General features: G+C 37.9%; 1 protein-coding gene across 1 annotated transcript in view; it reads left to right on the forward strand.

Moving 5' to 3' along the window:
• The first annotated feature begins 10,794 nt into the window (after nucleotides 1-10,794).
• Dkk2 (dickkopf Wnt signaling pathway inhibitor 2) overlaps nucleotides 10,795-22,211 on the forward strand; it is a 95,940-nt gene continuing 84,523 nt past the window's right edge. Inside the window, exon 1 of the mRNA XM_076864657.2 lies at nucleotides 10,795-11,211. Coding sequence (XP_076720772.1) covers nucleotides 10,990-11,211 — 222 coding nt within the window. The 5' untranslated portion in view covers nucleotides 10,795-10,989. The remainder of the gene's footprint in view (nucleotides 11,212-22,211) is intronic.

The following is a 22,211-nucleotide window of genomic DNA, read 5'->3' on the forward strand; positions in this document are numbered from 1 at the left end:
TGTTTCTCCAGTCACTGTGATTGTCTTAATCATGTTTCCTGGTAAATTTCTAATGAAGGGCTTATGTGATAGTATTCTTTGTCATACATTCAAAAACCATTTAATTTGTAAACTTGTACATGAAGATCAGTTTAGCTGAATTCAAAACCCTTGGTTCGCACTTTCTTTCTTTGAATATGTTAAATATGTTACTTGTCTTCTGATAAAAAAATAGATATTGAAATATCACTTGTAGGTGGGTGAATCTTTCTCCCCCCTACCCAGAGGATTTTATTAAATTTAATATTTTAACTACAGTAGGTTATGACATTGAATTTATTTTAACCTGTGAAAGTTTCTAATATGTAATTTCAACTCTTTCTGTTTTTGTAATTTTAGGAAAAACTTTTAAATCTTATTTTTAGTTTGTTTTGTTCTATTGCTTGGGTATCTTATTTGGGCAAAGCTATTATAACTGTGTTATATCTGCCTTTTCTTTCATACTTACTATTTTTCTTAAGCTTTAAAAAAATTTCTTTCATTTCCTTATTTATTTCCAACTTTTCTAATTTTATTCCTTTGCATCTTATAGTTGTCTGAAAGCATTTTATGTTGCTTTTTTGTTCTTTCCAGTTTAATCTTCATTTTTTGTAAAAGCTTTTTGTGTGACATCCCCTTTCAAATCTTTGTTTTTTAGAAACATACCATTAGAACTTTTCTAATTTTGATTTATGATGCTTATTCATAGCTCTAATATTTTTCTTAATTTTTTAGAGTATTCTGAAACATTAAGTTGCTGGTTTGGAGTGTTTTCTGGGCATCTGGTCTGTCTTGCCCCTAGTGATGCCATTCTAGTCCTTATTCTGCTTTGCTCATATTAAATTTATATAGGATCGGGCCACACTCCTCTCTGATTGCCTACTTTTAAGTCAAATAAGTTTTCTTTGCTCTTTGGCATAAAAGGCAAAGAGGGTTGGGACAGAACTACTTTTCTAGCTCTATGTCTCTTGGCATTTCTTCTTCTATTGTTCTTATGAATTGGTTTTTAAAACGGTCTCTTAGTTTTGAGCTCTGCTTCCTCCCCCTGCTCAATTTTATGTAGAGTTTGTTTCTCTTTTCCCCTGTTGTCCCTGGTCTGCTCATTTGGATTCTATTCCCAACAATCTCTCCACACTGAGGGGCTTTGCTCCTTGATTTAGGGCCCACAGGAAACATTTCCTCCCTCATTCTACCATTCTCCTCTTAGTAGTATGATTTCCACTGTGGACCTGATAGAGAGCTGAGCAATCTCTTCTTAGAGTCCCATGACTTTCCTTCAAACTCCTTCTTTCACAGAAATGGATACAAGTAGGTCTCAAGGTGAGTGATTTCACATCTTCTTACCTAATCTTATCAGGATGTCTCTCTGTGTTGTTGTTTTTGGTTTTGTTGTCTTCAGGTCTTTTATTCTGAATTCATGTGGCACCATAGGAATTAGAAAAACTACACCATCATGAGTTTCCAGCTTCTACTTCAGATTTTTATTGATACTGCTGGGAGCCATCAGCCAAGTAGGTATGACAAATTCCTTGCCAGCTTACTCCCATGCTGTCTAGTGGAAGGACTTCTGAAAGGTGACCTTGCTCAAGGACCAGGGCAGGATCCGTGTTTAGGGTGTTCCCCCTTTAGAATAGGGCGGTTTAGCATAATAGGAGATTAGGGTGTTCCCCCTTTAGAATAGGGCAGTTTAGCATAATAGGAGATTAGGGTGTTCCCCCTTTAGAATAGGGCGTATCCTGCTGTTGAGTTCCTCTTGAGTGCTTAGGGTCAGACAGTATATTTTGGGAGACAGAAGCCCATGTGGAGTGGATTTGGGCAGAGAATGTGGATTTCCCCAGAACGTGTTTGTAGACGGCCGGTATGAGTTCGGGAATAAAGAATTGCTGTTTGAATCTACAAGCTGTGTGGAGACTCGTGATTTGTGCCCAGCCAGAGACTGCGGCATGATACAATATTTTTAAAACCAGCAGCTCCTCCTGTCATCACACCCCTCCTGCCTGCTTGCTTACTCAGGGTTGGGCTGCTTAAATTGATGATTCTTCATAAAGAGGTAAAGTCAGGATGAAGTGAGTCAGGATAGAAACAGCTCATTGAAGTAGATTTTGAAAGAACTAGAACTAAAAGATGCAAACACTTTAGGGTGGTAGATAGTTCTAAGTAGTGAAGGTTCTTGGATTTTGTTGCATTATTTTCAGGTAGCTAGAAGAAGTCAGATACTAAGGTAGTGGTAAGTGAGACTAAGTAAGTGTTAATTTCCAGAGCATTCTGCACATCATTGGACTATTTGCAATATCACATACCTGCCTTAGCTTTTGGATAGTTTGGAAGAGTTTTTACAATGCCAGTTAAGCAATGCCTGAATAGGTCTGACAAAAGAAGTTGACTCCTTATCTATAGTTGGATACAGGAAAAACTTATGAATTAAATGAAAGAAAGATAAAGAATATACTTGGAATCTATTATTTGAGGATTATTGCAACCGTTTCATGGGAGGAATAGATGAATTTATTCACTGGTTCTGTTCTCCAATAACTCTGGTACAGAAATGACCTTTAAACATTGTTCTCCAGAAAAATTACTTTGTAATCATCTCCAAGTCCAGCTCTTCATCTTTCTTACCAAAGCAAGTATGCATTACTGTTCTCTGATACTTGGACCTTTTCTAGTATTATGGACTACTAATAACTATATTAGATCACTGATTATTTTTAAACCCATTACTAATATTTAACAGGAACTCTTGTCAAAGAATAATACCATGATGGGTCACAATTACCATTTCCCACATATATGGATTTACTTAGTTAGAGGCATTACTGAGAATGGGTTCCTTGGAGGCATTCTAGCAGTAAGTGGCCACTGAAGCAGAAAATCAGATGACCATGCCCTATTTATAAGTAAGTGACAGATATTGTATAAATTAAAATTAGCAGTCTTAAGCTGTGTTTATAGTTGGCTTAAGAGAATAAAAAGAGTGTTGGAGTGTAACAAATAGAACTTTTGTTTGGACCTTCCTTCTGTGGCCTTCTTAAATGAATAACCTCCTAAATTATGTTGACATGTAAGAGGAAAATTAGGTAATTCAGTGATTTTCAAACTAGTACTTAGAAGATCCTAACTACATTTCACCCTTTGATTCTAGAAAGGTTCCCACTTTACATATCCCTGGTCCAATTCTACCTGGCACTAGAGGAGTGAAAAAATATATTCAAGATTATGAAACAAAATGTAGTTATCAAACTGAGTAATTTTATTGTATGCTAAGATCATTATTTATACAGTTTGAAATATGAAATGCAAATTGACCAGATTTAAGAATATCAGTTTCTTGTTAATGAGAAAATACAAAATTAGTATTGAAGAACAAGGCTAACACAATTTTAGCTGTAACATCTAAACAGTGGTAATTTTCTAGAAGATATTTGATCTATGGCATATACAAACCTGCACATATATTCTCAACACTAATAACCAAAATGCATTTTATGGATTTCAGGATGAAAAACAATAAAAAAATGAAATTTGAGCTTATTCCAACACAGATTTCTTGATAATTTAAAGACTAAGTGGTCAAGAGCACATATATTAAAAAATGATTTCATGAGCAGTTTCAGTGAAATTAGATATTCCCACTGCTTTCATACATTTAGCACTGTCTTGAATTAATTAAAGGTACTGTGATTCCAAGTGACTATTAATTTACTGAGTAAATTGAACAAATCAAATTAAATAAATGGACAAATTAAGTTAGTAACAGAACAACTTGCTGATTGCTCCATCACTCCATATTTGGTTGCTGCTTCTTTTTCCTTTGATCTACAATAATTTTATTTTTGTATCATGGACTCTTGTGGTTTATTGTTTCCATCTTTCATTAACTAGGTACTTTTTAAAAAATGTAGAAATGACCTTATCTCGTTGGCAAATAGCACTCATTACTTGTTCTTTTTCAGGGCCCCAGTGGAATTCTGACAGCCACATTCAGACTCTGTTAGCTGAGTTCAAATTTAGCCATAAGTCACAAACAGAGGGAAAGGGTGTGGGGACAAATGCATGTAGTACTGCATACCTGGCATATGTGAAGGGCGCCTGAGAGGCAAACCACCTCCCTCGTTCCAGGCCCGTGACCTGCAAACCACTTACCCATAGGCACAGCCCTGGGCATGAGGCCACGTGTTATAGTCCCTACATTTGCTCCAGGGCCCACTCCTCCACTGGTCGCTGCAAGGACAGCTAGCAAGAAATTGTATTGGCGGCTGCCTGTAATCTGTTTAGCTACTGCCTGAGTAGGCAGACATGGTAACTGCTTCCTGCTTGGTCTCTGAAGGTTTTGATTAGCTACTCCACAGCCACACTCTCCTCTACCCTGTTCCGTGGACCTCCTCACTGGATGAGAGAGGGCCCACGCAGCGGTGAGACAGTTAATATCATGAACATTCACCCAGAGGTTAAATGGTAATAGGAAAAAATTTAAATAATTAATTTAGGTAGATATATAACATATTTCCCTTGTTAAGTTTAGGAACTGGAAAACTGCTGTATGGAAATGTCTTTTGTATGGAAATGTTACTTTCCTCCCAAATGTTTTAATAGGTACTCTGTCTATAAATTCATCGATTAGAGGCTAAATTGCATCTCCCACCTCCCCAAATTATATGTGAAGCACTAACTCCCAGTACTTCAGAATGTAACCATATTTGGACATAAAATTTTTAAGAAGTAATTAAGTTAAAATGAGGTTCCCTTCACTACCACATGGGCTTTCAGTATGCTGCCCAGGCTGGTCTCCAACTCCTGAACTTAAGCGATCCCCTCACCTCAGCCTCCCAAGCGCTGGGACTACAGGTGTGCGCCATCAAACCTGGCATGATCCATTGTGACTGGGGTCCTTATAAGAAGAAGAAATTTAGACACAGACTGAGGGACGACCATGTGAGAATGTAGTGAGGAGGCAGCAACCTAAACCAAGGAGAGAGTCCTCAGAGGAAAGCTGCTAATCTTATTGTGGACGGCTAACCTGTGTAATGGTGGGAAAATAAAATTCTATTGTTTAAACCACTAAGTCAGTGGTGGCAGTGCTTTGTCATGGAAGCTGTAGAAATCAAAGGAGCATTCTTAGAGCAAATGACCTCCTTAGATTCTTTGCTAAGTGATCATTTAGTTCTCTGATGTGTACCACACTAGAAAAGCTGCAATACATGTATTTATGTATCATATTATTTTATGTTATTTGCAGCCCACTTTTCTTAGTTTCTTCAGAAGAATCAGCTTTGGTTCCAGGGGTGAGGACCCAAAACACCTCAGTATCTTCTGATGGCTCCCTTCCCTCCTGTGCATTTTACGCGTTGCCATACTGGGTTTCTCTTGCCATAAATGGAGACTTACCATGTTGCAAGCTACTCTTTGCTCAGTAGTATTTTAACATTGGATTGTGTACGTATCATTTTAAATGTATGAGCTATACCTTTAAATACAGAAATAAGAAATAATACAGGTAAACTATTTAACAATCCTGGCAGTACAATAGTAAACATTCAAGATTTTGGTTATTGCCATTATTTTTATTATTGCTATGTATTACAAACCAGTTGCCTATAAAATTCCTTAGGTTGATTGAAGTTTGGTATCTTGACTTTTTCATATCTCAAACTGTTTTGAGCTTAGGTATTATAACTCCTGTTGCTACAGTATCAAAAAGTAAAATCATTATAAATAATCTTCCAAAGATAAATTAAACACATTTTATATTTTCTGTTACCAAGCCCAGTTATGCTTTCACACAGATTTTTGAGTCAGCATTTGAGAGTCTATTTTCTTATTTTTTGAAAATAGTTTTTCCATCTGTACAACAATTTATTGTATTTGTGGTGTGAGTATAGTTTTTTCCATATTCATTAGTCATGAATTCAGATAACCGAACAATAACAATCATCGTACCATGATTGGATTAGCTACCCTAACTCTTCCTATTTTTAAATATTTTTAGATGTTCCTCACTTCAAATGAGTCAATCATTTCTGACTGAATTAAATTGCCAGATTTTGAATAGTTTCCCCTTTTGAGTAATGTTTGTTTTGGAAATATCTGTAATAACAACAACAGGGTAAAAATCAATCCATCCTGTTGTTGGCAGGTTGAGGGTTTAGAGTATCATACTCAACTCACTGTGGTTTCCAAATCCGAGCAGTTAATCATTGATTAAAACCAACTAATCAACCAACATGATCCCCCCCCCCCAAATAACAACAGTAACAAAAATGGGCATTTAAAACTTAAAATTCAAAAAGAACATTAAAAAAAAGTTAATGTTGCTGTATCCCTCTCCTCTAAGGCCTTATCAAAGACTATGGCTTTCAGCATTTTTGTGTGAATTCTAAAAAATCCAGGAGATCTCATCTTGTAACTGAAACTTAAGAAATAAACATACTTCCTTTTCATGTCCAAGTGTTATTCGGTACTTGAGTATTATTTCCAAAGATGAACCTGCGAGAACTCAACAGGGAAAATAAATGGATCACAGAGAAAGAGATACAATACATAGAACCCATAGAAATCATGTCTCATTAAGGAAGGGTTTTGGTGTTGAATGCAGTCACTTACATGTACAAGAATCATGAAAAGTTCATCAATGTCTGTTTCAGTTTATATATTTTACATTTTTGTTAATTCTATTCAGGCTATAGATGAAATATCTTTTCCAATAAGTTTCTTTCATTTGGGTTTCAGGTAAAGTAATGGGAAAATAACTAATTTTTCAAGGTTCAAAAATAATTTACTGAGCAATTATTATGTTTCTGATTAATTTACTATGAAATCCCATGAACTTTTTAATGTTTGTGTCAAGCACACCTGGTGACACAAATATAAACAATGATAATTTTTCTCTTCAGCTGGTCCTGTTGTCCACAAGATAGGCAGGAGACAGTTAACAGGAACTAAGACAGGGAGCAAATATGAGATGTAATTTTTCATATCTGGTATGGGAATTATTCCCATCAAGAAACACAAAAGATTTATAAGGTAATAGTAATAGTGTGCCTCTATTAAAATAAAAAATGTAATTGAAAGCAACACAGGCTACTGGTTCTCTTTAGGCAGGAGGAGAAACACAGAACTCCTATGAGATAAAATCCACAGTGTGAATACTACTAGACTATGGGACCAGGAGGTTTGGTTTACTACAGATAGGGGGAACTCACATAACCTTATTTTTCAGATCCTTAACTATCAAGATCCATCCATGGATCTATCCACATCATGGAGGATTCTGTGTGTGCAAATTGATTTGGGGTCCTATAGAACCTATCAGATAGTAGTTTTTCTTCCTAAGTTTGCCACAGTATAATACGTCTGTTCTTACTGACCTAACTGGCCTGCATGGGTCATTTCTTTGGTTTGATCTCCAATGTAGAAGAATTGTTTCTGTGTACACTATGAAAATTTACATATAAATTCTGAAATATGCTTCTGGGAACATCTTTAATCTTTTCATTTCCATAGTCTCAAGAGTTTGAGCTACTTGGAAAGTTGCAATTATCAAAAAAAGATTAAACTCAGTGTCAAAATTTAGTATTGGATGAGGATAGAGGAAGGATCTGAATAACAAGTTCTGAGAGAACCTAGAGGCAAATATCAGTGAGTTAAGGCCTTGACCACGAGCTTATGTGTGGCCAGAACTAAGGCCTCCACCCCACACCTGCATCTCAGAACCCCACGCTTAATAAAACGTTAAGTGAATGCATGAACAACTGCTAAATAGACCATTGTAGGAAGGACTGATTCAGGGAGAGAGATGGTAGAAAGAAAAATAAGAAGAAGTACTAAACAAGAATAAAATGACAAAATGTGCATTTAACTTACCTTTGGAGTTGGTTATTCAGAAGGAAACCAGGCTTTTGAAACACCCACTGAGAAAGTTGTGGCTTTTCTTTGGAACCGGATTGACCCCACAGAGAAACAGAAAGAAGAGGAAATGTTCAGTCAAAGACCAAATATCCACGCAGCAGTTTCCTTCTGCCCAGGATAATGCTGTTTTTACTTGTATACATCTTGTTTTTATATATTTACTCTCTATGTTATTACCAATGACATAAAATTTAATTTTTCTCCAAATAAAATATAAAACTTGTGTCTTCCTACTCAGGGGAACACACAAGGGTGGGGGGAATGCATGGGATTATGACAGTAATCTAAAGGATTAGGTTTATTTGCAGTTAGTTGATTTTGTGTATGCATATCTACTTGTCTACACGGGTTATGTGTGTTTGTGTCTGTCTGTCAAATAATTTTACAGAAAGCATTTGGGTCATGAACAAAATTAGTCATTACCTCTTTTTTAGTCTAAGGTGTAGTTGTATATGTTTTAACAATTGATTCCATATGTGTAGTTTTGTTTCACATGGGAGAATATTTGAGCAACTACATTTCATGCAAACTTTGATTTTAACTGTATTTGTAAAAGTTTGCTTTGGAAGCTTGTAGGGTGTTGCATAGGTGTCTTGAGAAAATCTTTTTATACTGAGAAGTTCTTGAGTAAATGTGCTGTACTTGATATTAATTTTTGTTTAGCAGCATTTACAAGAAGTTAGTCCTGTGTGTACCTGGAATATTATTTTGGTTGGAGGTAAATAAAGAGGGAAGTGACAGAAATAGACAAAGCATCTTCAAACTTTCTCTTCATTCATTTGAATTTTTCTTCAACAAGTTTTAATCCCTGTTTAGTTGTGTACTTAAAACAAAACAAACCAAAAACCTCACAACTTGCTGTAAATGAACAATTGATTACAGGGTTTGGTGGCAGGTCAGGAAGAGAAACATGTATAATTGGAGCTGTCTGGGACAAATCAACACTAAAAAGCTCACTTTAGGTTTTTAGCAGTGTTTGGTGAAAAATAAAGGAGTTACTTACCTTTTCACTGAGTGACTTTGTGGTCCTGAACATACTGGTGTTTGCCAGAATCTGGTGTCAAAGTTAGGTCTGAAAATTCTAAAGGGAAAGTTGCTATAATCCTGTCCTCCCTGGTAGCCATCACTAACTCCAAGTGGTGGCTCAATCTCTCGATTTTTCTGCTCCAGGACATTCTGCGAAGGAGAAATGCAATAACTTTTGAACAACCCCCTGCATCACTTTGGAAACCTTGACAATTGCTAATCAAACCTCACCAGCAGTTTCCAGGACAGCTAGTCTCATAGAGTTTCCCCGCCGGTCTCGCCTCTGCCACTGGCGCCCCCAAGCGCCTGGCGCCTGCGTTTACTACCTTCCACCTTGGAAGAAGGGAACTGCAACTGGGGAGCCTCAAGGATGGACCGCAAAGTCGTCCCTTAGAATTTCCCGGGGAGCAGGAGACAGAAAACCGAGGAAGTCAGAACCCCAGAGTTCCCACCTTACCGCCGCGTCCATTCCTGCCTGGGATTTCCTCTTTGCAAAGAGGGCAGTTGCCAAGAACAGTGAAATGCCCCTTCGAACTGCGAGGTCCAATCTCTTGGAACATATCCCCGGGGCACCTCTTCCTCACAGTCCCTCAGATACACAGATACACTATGTGTGGTGGGGGGTTAGGCATGGATAAGGAGGAAACTGAAAAGACCAAACCCTTTGGAGCAGGAGAATTATCTTTCCCCTTCTGGTTCTCTCCTTCCCCATCCCCAAATCTCCCTCTGGATCCCTCGGGCACCTGCTAGCGCACCTCTATGGCGCCAGCCCTTTGCGCTCTTTGGGCGAGACAAATTAAAATCAAATTTGAGCGCACATAGAACACAATATTAACGCCCATAAGTTTGTTTCTTTAAAGTCTCTATACTGCTTTTCTAGCGCTCCTCGCCTAGTCAGAGACTGAGGATGTGTGGGAGTATATTAAGGAAGGAAAGTGGCGGTCGTGACACGTGGGGACAGCTTGCCCCTCTCCTTTAACACATTTGCCCTCCGCCTGTTTCCAAAGGCCCATCTACGCCTTGGAGCTGTGGTCAGGAATTGGGAGCCTCAGGTTCTTCTAGGGGTAAATCCCATTTTTTTTTTTTTTTTTTTCCCCCAACTGTAGAAGAGGAATGGGAGGTTGAGGAGCGGGAGAAAAAGTAGAGGAAGCCGCGAAAGGAGCTGCAGCAGTAGGGTGTAAGGAGGGCGGGGAGCGGGCGGGGGTGAGAGAAACGTTTTCACTCTTTGTCACTCTTGAATTGGGGGCGGAGGAAAAGCCCACTGTGGAAAGCTATAAAAAGCAAAGAGGGCGGGGGGAGAGGAGAGGAGAGGAGAGAGGGAGAGGGGAAGGGAGAGGGAAGGAGAGAGAGGGAGCGCACGAGTGCCAGAGTACTAGTCTGCGCAGAGCGCAAGTGGGCTCCCAGGGCATCGCAGTGTCGCTGCTCACAGGGGTAGTTACCCTGTGTGAACCAGAAGCAAGCGCCTCAGAGTGACTGTGAGATCGCGCGTGGGGGACGTCAGCTCCTCTCGGATCTCGAGGGTCCGGTCTGGAGGCGATTCTGATTCCCCGTTATACAGCCTGATAACCTGCAAAGTTTGAGACATTTAGAATAGGAAAAAAGAGAAGAGAAACCCAACCGAGACCAAAGGCGAAGAAACTGTTGCAGACCTGCTGATCAGTTAAGAGAAGGACTGAACCTCGGAGATTTCGGAGTGAACTCTGAGGTGCAAAGCACGGACCAACCCCAGCGGTGCGATCCGCCGGGCTGGGTCTTCTAGCACCTTGGGTCACGCCTCCTTGGCGAGAAGGCGCCTCGCCTTTGATTGCTTGAAGTTACTGCAGAAACTTCCTGCCCTGGTGGAGAAGCGGGTGCTCGCTCCAGGCTTAAGGCGTGAGACTGAGTTCATTGGGTCTTTGGTCCCCGAACCAGGAAGGGTTGAGGGAACAGTGTCTGCGAGCCCTCTGCGCCCCACGTGACGGGTCCGGTGTTGGGCTCCTTCTTACCCCTTCATTCGCATCCCTCCGGGCTTTGCGCCTCCCCGGAACACCTCGCCGGGAGATGGCCGCGTTGATGCGGGGCAAGGATTCGTCCCGCTGCCTACTCCTACTGGCCGCGGTGCTGATGGTGGAGAGCTCACAGTTCGGCAGCTCGCGGACCAAACTCAACTCTATCAAGTCCTCTCTGGGCGGGGAGACGCCTGCCCAGGCTGCCAATCGATCTGCGGGCATATACCAAGGACTGGCTTTCGGCGGCAGTAAGAAGGGCAAAAACCTGGGGCAGGTAGGAAAATGCAAACACACTCTTGAGCCAGGGGAGATACGGACCAGCGCTTTTGCGCGCGCTCCCTTTGCCTTTAAGCCTCTTAATAGTCGGAGCGCGACTTCAGGTGTGGCGCGCCCACCGCTGGGGAGGGTGTCCCCAAAGTTGAGTCTGCCCTGGCGCGGGTGTCTGGGTATTTGTTGCTTGCATGGAGTGGTTGGGTTAGGGTTCCGCCTCACATTTGCTTCGGGATGTGGGCACCTATTGAAACCTAGTGCGTTCCAAGGGGATGCAGCTGATGAAGATATTATCTGTCCCATAGCAACTATTACGTGCTAGGCATTGTTTTAGGCACTTTACGTGTTCACTAGTTCAGTGTTCACAACTCAATACGACAGGCTCTGTTGCTTTTCTATTCCATAATGGAGTAATTGTGTCACTGAGAGATTAGTGATTTGCCCCAGGCGCACAGCTGGTGTAAGTGGCAGAGCAGAATTTCAGACTGGGCAGAGTCCAGATCCTGGTCCTCCATTACATGTTACAGTTTTAAGAGGGATTTACCTCTTTTCAGGTTCTCCTCTCCCAACCACTTTCTTCCTTCAAAGAAGTAAAGTCACTGGTAGAAAACAGCTCCATAGATGCACTATTCTCACTCCTGTAGAATTGTAAATAAGTCAACCATGAAGAAGCAAAATTATGAGGTGCAATGACAGCGTCCTAAACGCCGGCGATAGAACAAGGACACCAGAGATGTTTTTGTGAGAGGGAATATCCTGCGGGCGATTACGTCTCTGTGTCACACAGACAATTACATTGACAAACAGTTGCACAAATAGATACCTACAGAGCCGCAAGCGCACACTGTGGGCACCAACTGTGGCCGGTGCACAGCGGCCAGGAGAGGGGGCTCTGTGGGTACTGAGAACCACAACAGCTCCACCTTCTGCTCCTTTTGTGGCAGGCCAAAACCAAAAGCCAGTTTGGCAAACAGCACATGCACCTCGCACAGCACGTGTCAGCCCTAGCGGCGACCCATGCCCAGTAGATCTTTGTTTTCTTGCTTCCTCAGAGGCGTCTGCAGATGTGGTTCTGAGTGCAGAAAGTCCTCTGTCGCCTCTGCTTACAGCCCAGGCGGCAGGGTGAAGGATGACAGCCAGCCTGGTGCTGGTTGGTCAGTCAGGGAAACTCAAATCCTAGCTTGGCCCCCTACTGCCCTCTCACGGGGACAGTTTTGCTAGTTTTGCAGTTTGAGAATGTTTCCCAGGTTTGAAAATGTCAAACATTTCGGCTATTTTCTCAAAGGATTGCAAGGTCTGTATTCAGTCTTTCTCCCTCCCTCCCTCCCTCCCTTCCTTCCTTCCTTCCTTCCCTCCCTGCCTCCTACCTTCCTTCCTTCCTTCCTTTCTTTCTTATTTCGTTTAGGGACTTAAGGAAAATAAGCTATACACGTATGTACATATGCACTTACTAGGAAACCTTGGCATATACTTATGAAACCTTTGCACATCCTAACACACATTCTTATGCCTCAGCTCTTGTATGACTGCGCTCATACCCTTTTCCTCTTCCTGGGAAACACCCTGACACTTTCAACAGCAATGAACCTAATGGACTCTTGGAAGTCCATCATTAAATGGAATAAGGGTTAGAAAGAATGTATACTCTTAATCTAAACCAGAGGACTTTTTTTTTTTTTTTTTTTTTTTAAGGCTACTGACTTCTAATTCCACATTATCAGTTTAACCTAGCGGTATGTATACTCCTACGAAGAGATAGGGACCCGATTGTCTTTAGAGGTTGCTTTCAATTCTACTCCATGTGTATTCCGGGAGTTCATATAAAGCTCATTTTGTTCCTGTCATGCAGTTGGACCCCAATACCTGATGTTCCTCTGTCAAATGATGAGTTATATTAGCACTGTCACTAGCCATGGCCTTACAGAGTAGACTGATGAACACATCTCAGAATGTCGCATCTTCTTTTACGTTTTGTAGTATACCTGCTTGTAAATAGTTACACATTATGTATAATTATTTTGGTATTCCTCCAAGGATTTACTTAATTATGTTGCTTGGAGTTTAATCTAAAGCAGAGGGCTTCTGATTTCTAACTCTACTTGCTCTCCTCAAATGGAAGTTTTATTTATTTATTTTACAAATGAGTTGAATTTCTGATATGTCCTCCATAAGTTGGCAGTTCTATGAAATAGGTTTCATTATATGTACTTATGTAGCAGGTCCTTAAAATTTGACATTATGTTTTTGAGAAGATTGTCACATATTGCAGTTAACAGTAAAGCAAAACAAAATGTTGGATCTAATAGAAAGAGGATAGATGGACTACATTTTGTGTACTCCACCTCCCCACCTTGTCTAGCAGAAGGTCTAAAACATATACTATTGTGAAGAACCAAATAGATTTTCTCTTTGGAGCAGAAAGAGGAATTATTTGTATACTGGTTAGTCTTGCTATCTTTTTTATTCCACCTAGTTATGTAGTCACCCAAATTCTTAGTATTCTTGTTTTCAAAAACAGCATGTAAATGTTAAACACACCGAAAGAGGGAAGAAGGCCCTTCCATTTTTAGGGAAATCTCTTGACTTGAAATTAAAATGCTCTGAATTTTTATCTTTCATAACAACAAAATATGGTAGAGAAGATTGGAAGCCAAGTGTCAAATAATCAAAGTATCTAATTATATGTTGTCATCCTGAGGCTTAATGAGTTTGATTTTCCCAACCCCTTTGTCCATGATTGATGATGTTGAAATATATGCCATTTAGAGATACAGGAATAAGGAACTTTAGGATGCAACTTCAAGTTGGAAGGTTAAAAAATTTGCCTTTCATCATTTTTGTCTTAAAGGAAAATTTAACAAATATTTAATTTAATTTTTCAGGATAGAAAATTAAAATAAAAATTTTACTGCCATTGCTGAAGAATTTTTTTGAAGAAATTTTAAAATTCCCTAATCTCAAAAGTGAAAATGAGAATAAATGGTATCCACAATTCATTTGATTCGCTCTAGACTGACTTCGTATGAAGAGAAACATTCTTATTTATAGGGGTTCTGTTTGTTCTATGGTAATGGTGGATTATTTGTAAATTACTCCTAGAAAATGTATCCTTAAATTTTAAGAAAGATTTATAGGGCCCAGAGATAAGACATATTGTTCTCCAAAGGCATTAAAATTCTCATTCTTAGATTTTCTTTTACAGACACAGTTTTGAGTTACAACAGAAACCGACATAGAAAATTGAGAGTGGTAGCATTCAAATGGTTGATACAGAATTAGCAAAAAATATTTTATTGCATAATTTACATTAATTTTTAATTTGATTTTTCATTTGCAGCTACTGCTAATGGGTTTTTAAAGGTAATGCATGTAGGTATATATATCTTGGGATAAATTAATTTGCAGGACTATTACATATATATGTGTGTGTGTATATATATATACATATATATATATATATATTTCAACATCTAAAGAAAGTATTTCAAATGTTCAAAATCAAAACTAGTTTTAAGCAAAATTTTCAATATCACATGGATAAATATATTTGATTAAGTATACCGTTTAACATCACCTCTGGAGTTTGAGGTGTTGAATTTTTAGGCCACCTTTGAAACTAATTATTAAAAATGTCCAAGCAATGAAAAAAATCATTTTGCCTTTATAATTCACATTTTTTTTATGTGACTGTAAAACTTTCTGGAGTTGTTTTTCTAATAACTTCTTATTCTTTACTCATTGCTTCGTTTTATTGAGACTAGTAGCTGAATTTAATTTGAATACAATGTAGTATTTTGAAACTATTTTAAAAGTGATGAGTAGAACAGTGACAAAACAACTTTATTTTAAATGTAGGCAAACATCTTGGCATGTATCTTTAAAGAAAATCTGAAACTGTTTAAAGTAAATTCAGATTTCATGATTTTTTAATATAACTTGGACATTTGAAGAACAATGGAGTTATGTGTTAGAATAAATTCTTAAAATCTATTGAAACAGAACTTGAGGGAGTTTTTAGAAAAAATTGTTATTTGTAGATTGCATCTTTAAAATAAAATGCTTTTGAAATAACCTAAGCAGTCTACTTTGGTAAGTAATCTCTTCACTTTCTGAAATTATTTGTGACATTTTTTTTTAAACCCCAGTCAACTTTCCCCTGCTAAAGAGTAAATAATCTGCTTATTCTTTCTGGATACCCACTGACATTAGAAACAAATATTTTTAAGGTAAAATTTTCAAAAGAACTTGAAATATTTTGTAACCATCTACATTATGATTCCTTTTCTTTCATTCTAAATCATGGAGATTGATAGTTGATACAAGTGGAAGGTTACCTCACAACTAGAAAGAAAGGAATTTTAATCATAATCTAAGTATCCATTAATTTATTTTTGTGCTAGACTCAAGAGAGCAAGAGGACAAGGTGCATTAACTTACTCCAGCTGTGACACTGACCCTACTGTAGTCTTCTTTAGTTTTCATTCTGAACAAACTTCTGCCCCCTGTCCTCATTCCCAGAATGTTTCAAATCTATAGTTTTATAAAGATAAGGCAATAACATGAAGGGTAACGGGTTCATTCTATTTAAGGGGAATAGTGGTACTTACTCTTCTTTTTTCTTCATAATCAATTTAAATGTATAATAAAGTCATTTGTGAAGTTTTAGAAGAAATACCCTTAATATATTTACTTTTTTTAGTCACGGCTACACGTTTTTTGAAATTGAAGTAATATCAAAATGAATTACTGTCTTATTTCTGCTTGTCACTCCCTGACAGTCTGTTAAAGTCGTTTTAGTTCATTATATTTCTAGTTGTTCATCTATTTAAAAAAAAGATAAACTACTTGTAGCTATTTATCTAATTATTGAAAAGATTTCTGTGACATTTGTGTCTATGTGAGCCTTGTACTGAGTCATTTTTAAAATCTGAAGCAAAAGCCAAAAGAAAATAAGATTAATAATAATTAGTGGATAGGTATTTGCATTTTATGACATTGCTTTAAGATGACCTGGAAAGATTAAATATGGAATGCATAACAAAAATTTAATATTACATATAAGGTGAGTGGAGGTCAATTTTCTCTTTCTTTTCTCTTTCTCTTACTTTTGCCAGGAATTAGAGCAAAACATCATATTTTTCTCTAATTGTTTTGTTAGGATAAATATAAACCATTCAAACAAAGAGGTCAATTGATATAAAATTTGGGAGGTTTTTTTTTTGGATAGGAACATCTGTCCACAGGAAGAAAAGTCACCATTGAAATATTTAAAGAGTGGCTTCCTAATGAGTGTCTCATGCTGACTTGGGTCACTGCCCACTTTGGGTTCAAACCAATGATGGGAAGGCCATGAATAACACCAATATCTAATCAGATGTCCTTTGGAGAGTTTATCTCATAAATTCCTTTCTGAGAGATAGTAAATCAAATCAGATAAACCTTTAAGACTAGGAATTTCAATATTGTATCTAAATTGTTATATTTTAACTCAAGAAATTAACTTGTGCAGCACTAAAAATAGGATTGCAATTCTAGCACATATTCTACAATGATTGAATCTGTACAACAGGTTACTTTTGTGGGTTCTTAATGCTAATTTATATCTATGTACTTACTCCAAAAACAGAAATGCAGAAATGAAATCAGCTAATACCGAAAAGTAGTAAATTTAAAAAATATTTTTACTTTTCTCACTGAAATGGAACAATGTATATCAGATATATTTAAAAATGTTTTTCAGTATCTAGTTTTATTAGTTGATTCACTGATGTATTTATAATTTGGTACACAGAATAGATTAAATGTGTCATAATGATACTTTTAACTGCCCTTACCCTGTCTAAAATGAATTTTAAAATTAATGAATAAATAAGAACTTTAAATGGCAAAACAATTCAAAGCATTACAATCAGGGGAAGTGGCTTCTAAATGTGGTTGACACCCCTGCCCCAAGCCTATCCTAAGAGAGGCTTGCTTTCCATATAATACTTTATCTTGTGGAATAAGATAAAGCACATGTTCATTCTTCTGGGGAATGGATGAATTGAGTGATCTTCGGATGTTTTATTCCTTAAACTGACTTGCAAGTGGTTATGGCACACATTAAATTATAGTAAGACGTACCATGGATTGATCATTTACTCTGTGCCAGGTACAACTCCAGATGCTTAGGTTGCATTAACTCTTTTGATCCTGTAAACAGCCTTTTGAGGCTAATCCTAATCTCACTCTTCTTTTAATAAATGAAATATTTCATAAATTATGGAAACATTAATTTTCAAGAGACAGAGAAAGATTATGCCAATTGTTTACTTCACATAGCAATACGGTAAGAAAGCTAAAGCTCAAGCCTAAGCAATTCAGTGTTTTTAACCTGTATACTCAACTACCTGGCTATGTTGCTGCAACATAGTAAACTTACTCTTGGTTTAAGAAGGAACATTGGGCTTTTCTTTTACTTCCTAATGACATGGGTATAACCCCAGGTTTATTGAAAGCCACAATGAAGCCCAAACCCACTATTTCTGCCAACAGCTACTCTGAATAGCCTAAAGAATGTTAGAATTCCATGGATACAAAGCAGTACATGATTTTCATCTCAGCCTCCACTTATCACCCTGTTAGAGGACTTCACTCTTGTCAAGGAAAACCCACCCCATCCCACCCAACACATCTCTTTCTGATTGAAGGATGGTGTCTCCCTTAGAAGAAGGGGATGCTATTGGATGAACTCTCCTATGTTCATGCCAACAGCACACTTCCCTATGCCCATCTCCCTGAACCTGAGCACCACCATGCACACAGGCCTTCCTGATGGCTTCTTTACCAGGATCAAGCTGCATTCCTTTCACCCTCATCAGATACGGGGGAGATTGTCATGTTTTAGAGCTTGCTATTGCTTTTGCTTTTTCCTTGGCTTTGTCCCCTCCTAACTGCTTTCAGAAAATCAGATGATCTGTGCAAACATTATAGCACTACAGTTTCCTAACAGGTTCCAAATTTTAGCTCACCACCAACTAGATTAATGGTGTTGGAAAAGTCACTTAATATCCCTAGTGATTTTTTCCCATCAAATCTGCAAAATAGGGATCACATGATAACAATAATAACAGCAACTATAGTCCTAATAATATTTAGCTTGCTGGGCAATAGTAAGAATCACATGAGATATTTAAAAAAAAATTAAGAGGAAAGCACACTTAGTTAATGTACTGATATCATTTATCCCTAGCACTGTTACAGAAGTAAGTGCTCATGCACCAAATAAAACGTAGCTGCTTACTCTCCCTAGAAAGTAAGGCAGGACTGACTACACTAGTGCATATGATGTTCATGAAGGAAACAAATGAACTCAATTACACCAAGACTAAGAACTGTAAAACAAAACAAGACAAAATAACCGCACACACCACACGCTTGCTGTCACATTCCTCATATTGAGTGTTAATATTAAGGGGGATGCTAAATCAGTGTTGTCTTGTAGAAAATAAGCAAAGGAGCACATAATTGAATAATTGATGAAAATGCGGAAAGAGCATAGAGGCAAAGGTACCCCAGACATTAAAAATACAATCACAGTAAATTGGAGGTCCAAAGAACCCAGGCAATATTAGTTTTTTAGAAAAAACACAGGAACCAATTAAATAACGTGGGAGCATCTTCTCTCAACAGCATTAATTTGATATTGTCCACGGTAAGATAGGCCCTGCAGAGTGTCTGGGCCCACAGAGTTTGCAGGGAATTTGGAAGGTTGACAATCCTAGTTGAGTGTCAGCCATCTGTTCTGGAAGGACTCAAAAACTGGAGACTCATTTCTATCCTATCCCTTCATCTCCTTTACTTTTTAAAATTTTGAGTTACATTTTTCATGATTCAGGTAAATTGGGATACTGTAAGAATGTTTGAGAGTGAAATTCATCTCATGAAAGTGTGGAGTAAGTTTCTTTTAACATTAGAAACAAACTTCCAGTAAATGTTTCTGTCTGGACAAGAAAACTTCATCCAAATGGGAGGGCGGAGGGGAAGGTTACTGCTTACAACGACCTGAAATTATAGTCACTTTCCAATAACAGTTTTCACCTGTTCATCCTAACTTAATCTGAACCCGTGGACATTTGGCTCTGGCTTTGTGTTAGTGTCTTGAAATCCACAACTTTTCTTCCCCCCAATAATCATCCTCTGTACTCTCTCACCTGTCATCTGTTTTTTTTTTTTTTTTTTTTTTTTTTTGTATACTAGGGATTGAACTCAGGGGCACTTGCCCACTGAGCCACATCCCCAGCCCTATTTTGCATTTTATTCAGAGACAAGGTCTCAATGAGTTGTTTAGGGCCTCGCTAAATTGCTAAGGCTGGCTTTGAACTTGTGATCCTCCTGCCTCAGCCTCCTGAACCGCTGAGATTATAGTCATGGGCCACTGTGCCCAGCCTGTCATCTGTTCTTTATACCTGATTCATTTACTTTATGCTATTATGTTAACTTGTTTTCTTCTCTGTCTCATTCTTCTTTATTCCACACACTAATTCCTTTCCAATCATCTATTCATAAACATGGACATTTTCTCACAGCTTCTTTTTCTTTTGGTGACACATTTTTTTTTTCCTTTTTGGGTATTGTTCTCCTTTTTAAAAAATCATTGGTCATAGACACAGATACCTGCCTTTAGCCTAACAAACTCCTGAGTCCAATTTCTTGCTCAAAAATTTTAGAAAACATTCAAGAAATAACAGCTATAGCAAAAGCAGCAGCAACAAAAACCCTCTAAAACAAAAGATCAATCTTTTATGTCTAAACTCAGAATCCAGGTAATCGAGTTTTTATGTCTATTTTTTAAACCTGCAGATTAATGCAGACTATAAGAATCAAGTGTTATTGTCCACAGTTCTTCCCATGTTCTGTTCTAGTTCAGCACTTTCTGGTTATGAAAGAACACTGTGTCCCCATCAAGACTTTTGTTTTCTAACCCTATTTATTTGAATGCTTGGAGTTTAAATGACCATTTTTTTTCTCTGATAAATCTGTGGTTAAAGGACTTGGGCCTGACTGGATTATGCAAGTAACTATGCTTTATGTTCATAAAATGTTACATAGTATAAAATATGCATACATATTTCAAAGACTGTGCAATATTTATTTCTATTGCTTGGACTATGTATTGAAGAGTATTTGTTTTTTTGCTATGTGCTAATTGCTATATATAAATGATGATTTTACCTTCAGTGTGAAAAAGTTCCTTACTATTTACTTTAAACTGATGGACTTTTAAAAATTCTTGAATATTTAATAACCAAGTAAGAAAATTCTTCAAATGTTTTTAATCATTGTTATTCAATATGGAGAGAGTTGTAGAAGGGACCAAGGGAATCTTTTGTCATCTAAATATTTCAAAAACTTGTATGACAGACTTAAATAGGATATGGTTAGACCTGCAAGAGCAATGGAAGTCATCTAGTTTAACTCACTCATTTTATACTTGAGGGAATGAGGCCTGGAGATGTTTATTGATCTGACCAGTGTACTAAGATAGTTGGTTCCCATGACAAAGGAATTCTTGCTGGAACTTGAATCCTCTGACTCCTAAGGCAAGCCTTTCAAATATCCAAAAGCAATGCTTTTTGTGAAATCTACATCAACAAAGCTCTGTGCAAGAATTCAATTCAATTGTCTTGAGTTGATTTAAAGGATGATGGGAAATAAATCGTATATAGAACTCTTTTAGCTGCACATTTGTGCATGTTCAAATATACTATCAAAGATTACAATGCCATATTGACAACTATGTCAGTAGATTTTAAACAAAATTAACGATGGGAAGTGGCTTTGACTGTGTTGTCCTTGCTCACTTTCTCAGCTCTGATACTTTAATGATGTGATTAGCAAGAATCCTGGCTGAAGAGCTGCTCTGGAATGGCAGGAGGCACAAAGAAAGGCAAGCCATAGCAGCCTGCTGCAAATGCAGATTGCTTGGCATTGGTCCAAGCATCATGAGATGGAGGCCAAAGGCTTTAAAACTTTCTGCCAGAGAAATAAATATATTTTACATGGTGATCAGTATTACCCCCACCCCCACACTCCTGAAAACAGTTTCAAATGTAAATATTCTTATGATAGGTATTGCAATTTGACATTTTTACATTTTAGTTCTTTCATTCCATTCTGCTCTGTGATCTTCTATTGTTTGGGGTTTTTATTTGTTTATTTATTTTTTCTTCTTTATGCTGGTGACTCCTTGAATTGATTGATCAAAATCTGCAATTTAAATACTACTGGCCCATTAGATTATAGCCCTTTCTAGGCAGGATCTTGGGATACCATGCTTGGAGATCAGCATTATTTTAGGAGATGCTCAGTCTGCCAGGTAGGGATGTTAGAGGCAAGCAGGTCTTCATAGACAGAAGTGTCCACCTTCTCAGGCCCCTTCCACTTTCTCTTCTGTAACTTCAGGTTAGTTCTGAAAGGGATATGGTGGATCTCTTCACCTGTGCAGGTGGCTTAACCTCTTCTCCTGTCTCTCCACTTTCAGCAGTATGCAAGCAATAACTATGTGACATTTAATGTTTATGGCATATTTAATCTGCATCTGTTACTAAACATGATTATTGTTCCCTCTGGGTAAGTGCCACATATACCACATGACTTAGTTTCTAAGAATTTGTTGTTGAATATGTTTATAATTTCTGCCTAGGACAGCAGTGAGCCTGAGAGTGCACTGGATATATAGATTCAGCAGACCTGGTTACCCTACTGTTTAATATGCTGGATATTGAAGAAATCTCTTAACACCTTGAAGCTGTAATTTTCTCATCGGTATAATGATTGTCATAATAGTAGTATCTTTTTCTGTCACTTTGGAAACCATAAAACATTGCTTCTTTGTGCCAACATCATTAACACTTGTTTACCAAAAGAAAATTTGAGACCTTTTCACCCTGAATTTATGAAAGCAAACTATGAACTGGATTGCATCAGCCCAGGAATAATTTGTGATTCTAAAGCCATAAATAA

The sequence above is a fragment of the Callospermophilus lateralis genome, chromosome 8 (assembly GCF_048772815.1).
Source record: "Callospermophilus lateralis isolate mCalLat2 chromosome 8, mCalLat2.hap1, whole genome shotgun sequence".
Classification (NCBI taxonomy): domain Eukaryota; kingdom Metazoa; phylum Chordata; class Mammalia; order Rodentia; family Sciuridae; genus Callospermophilus; species Callospermophilus lateralis.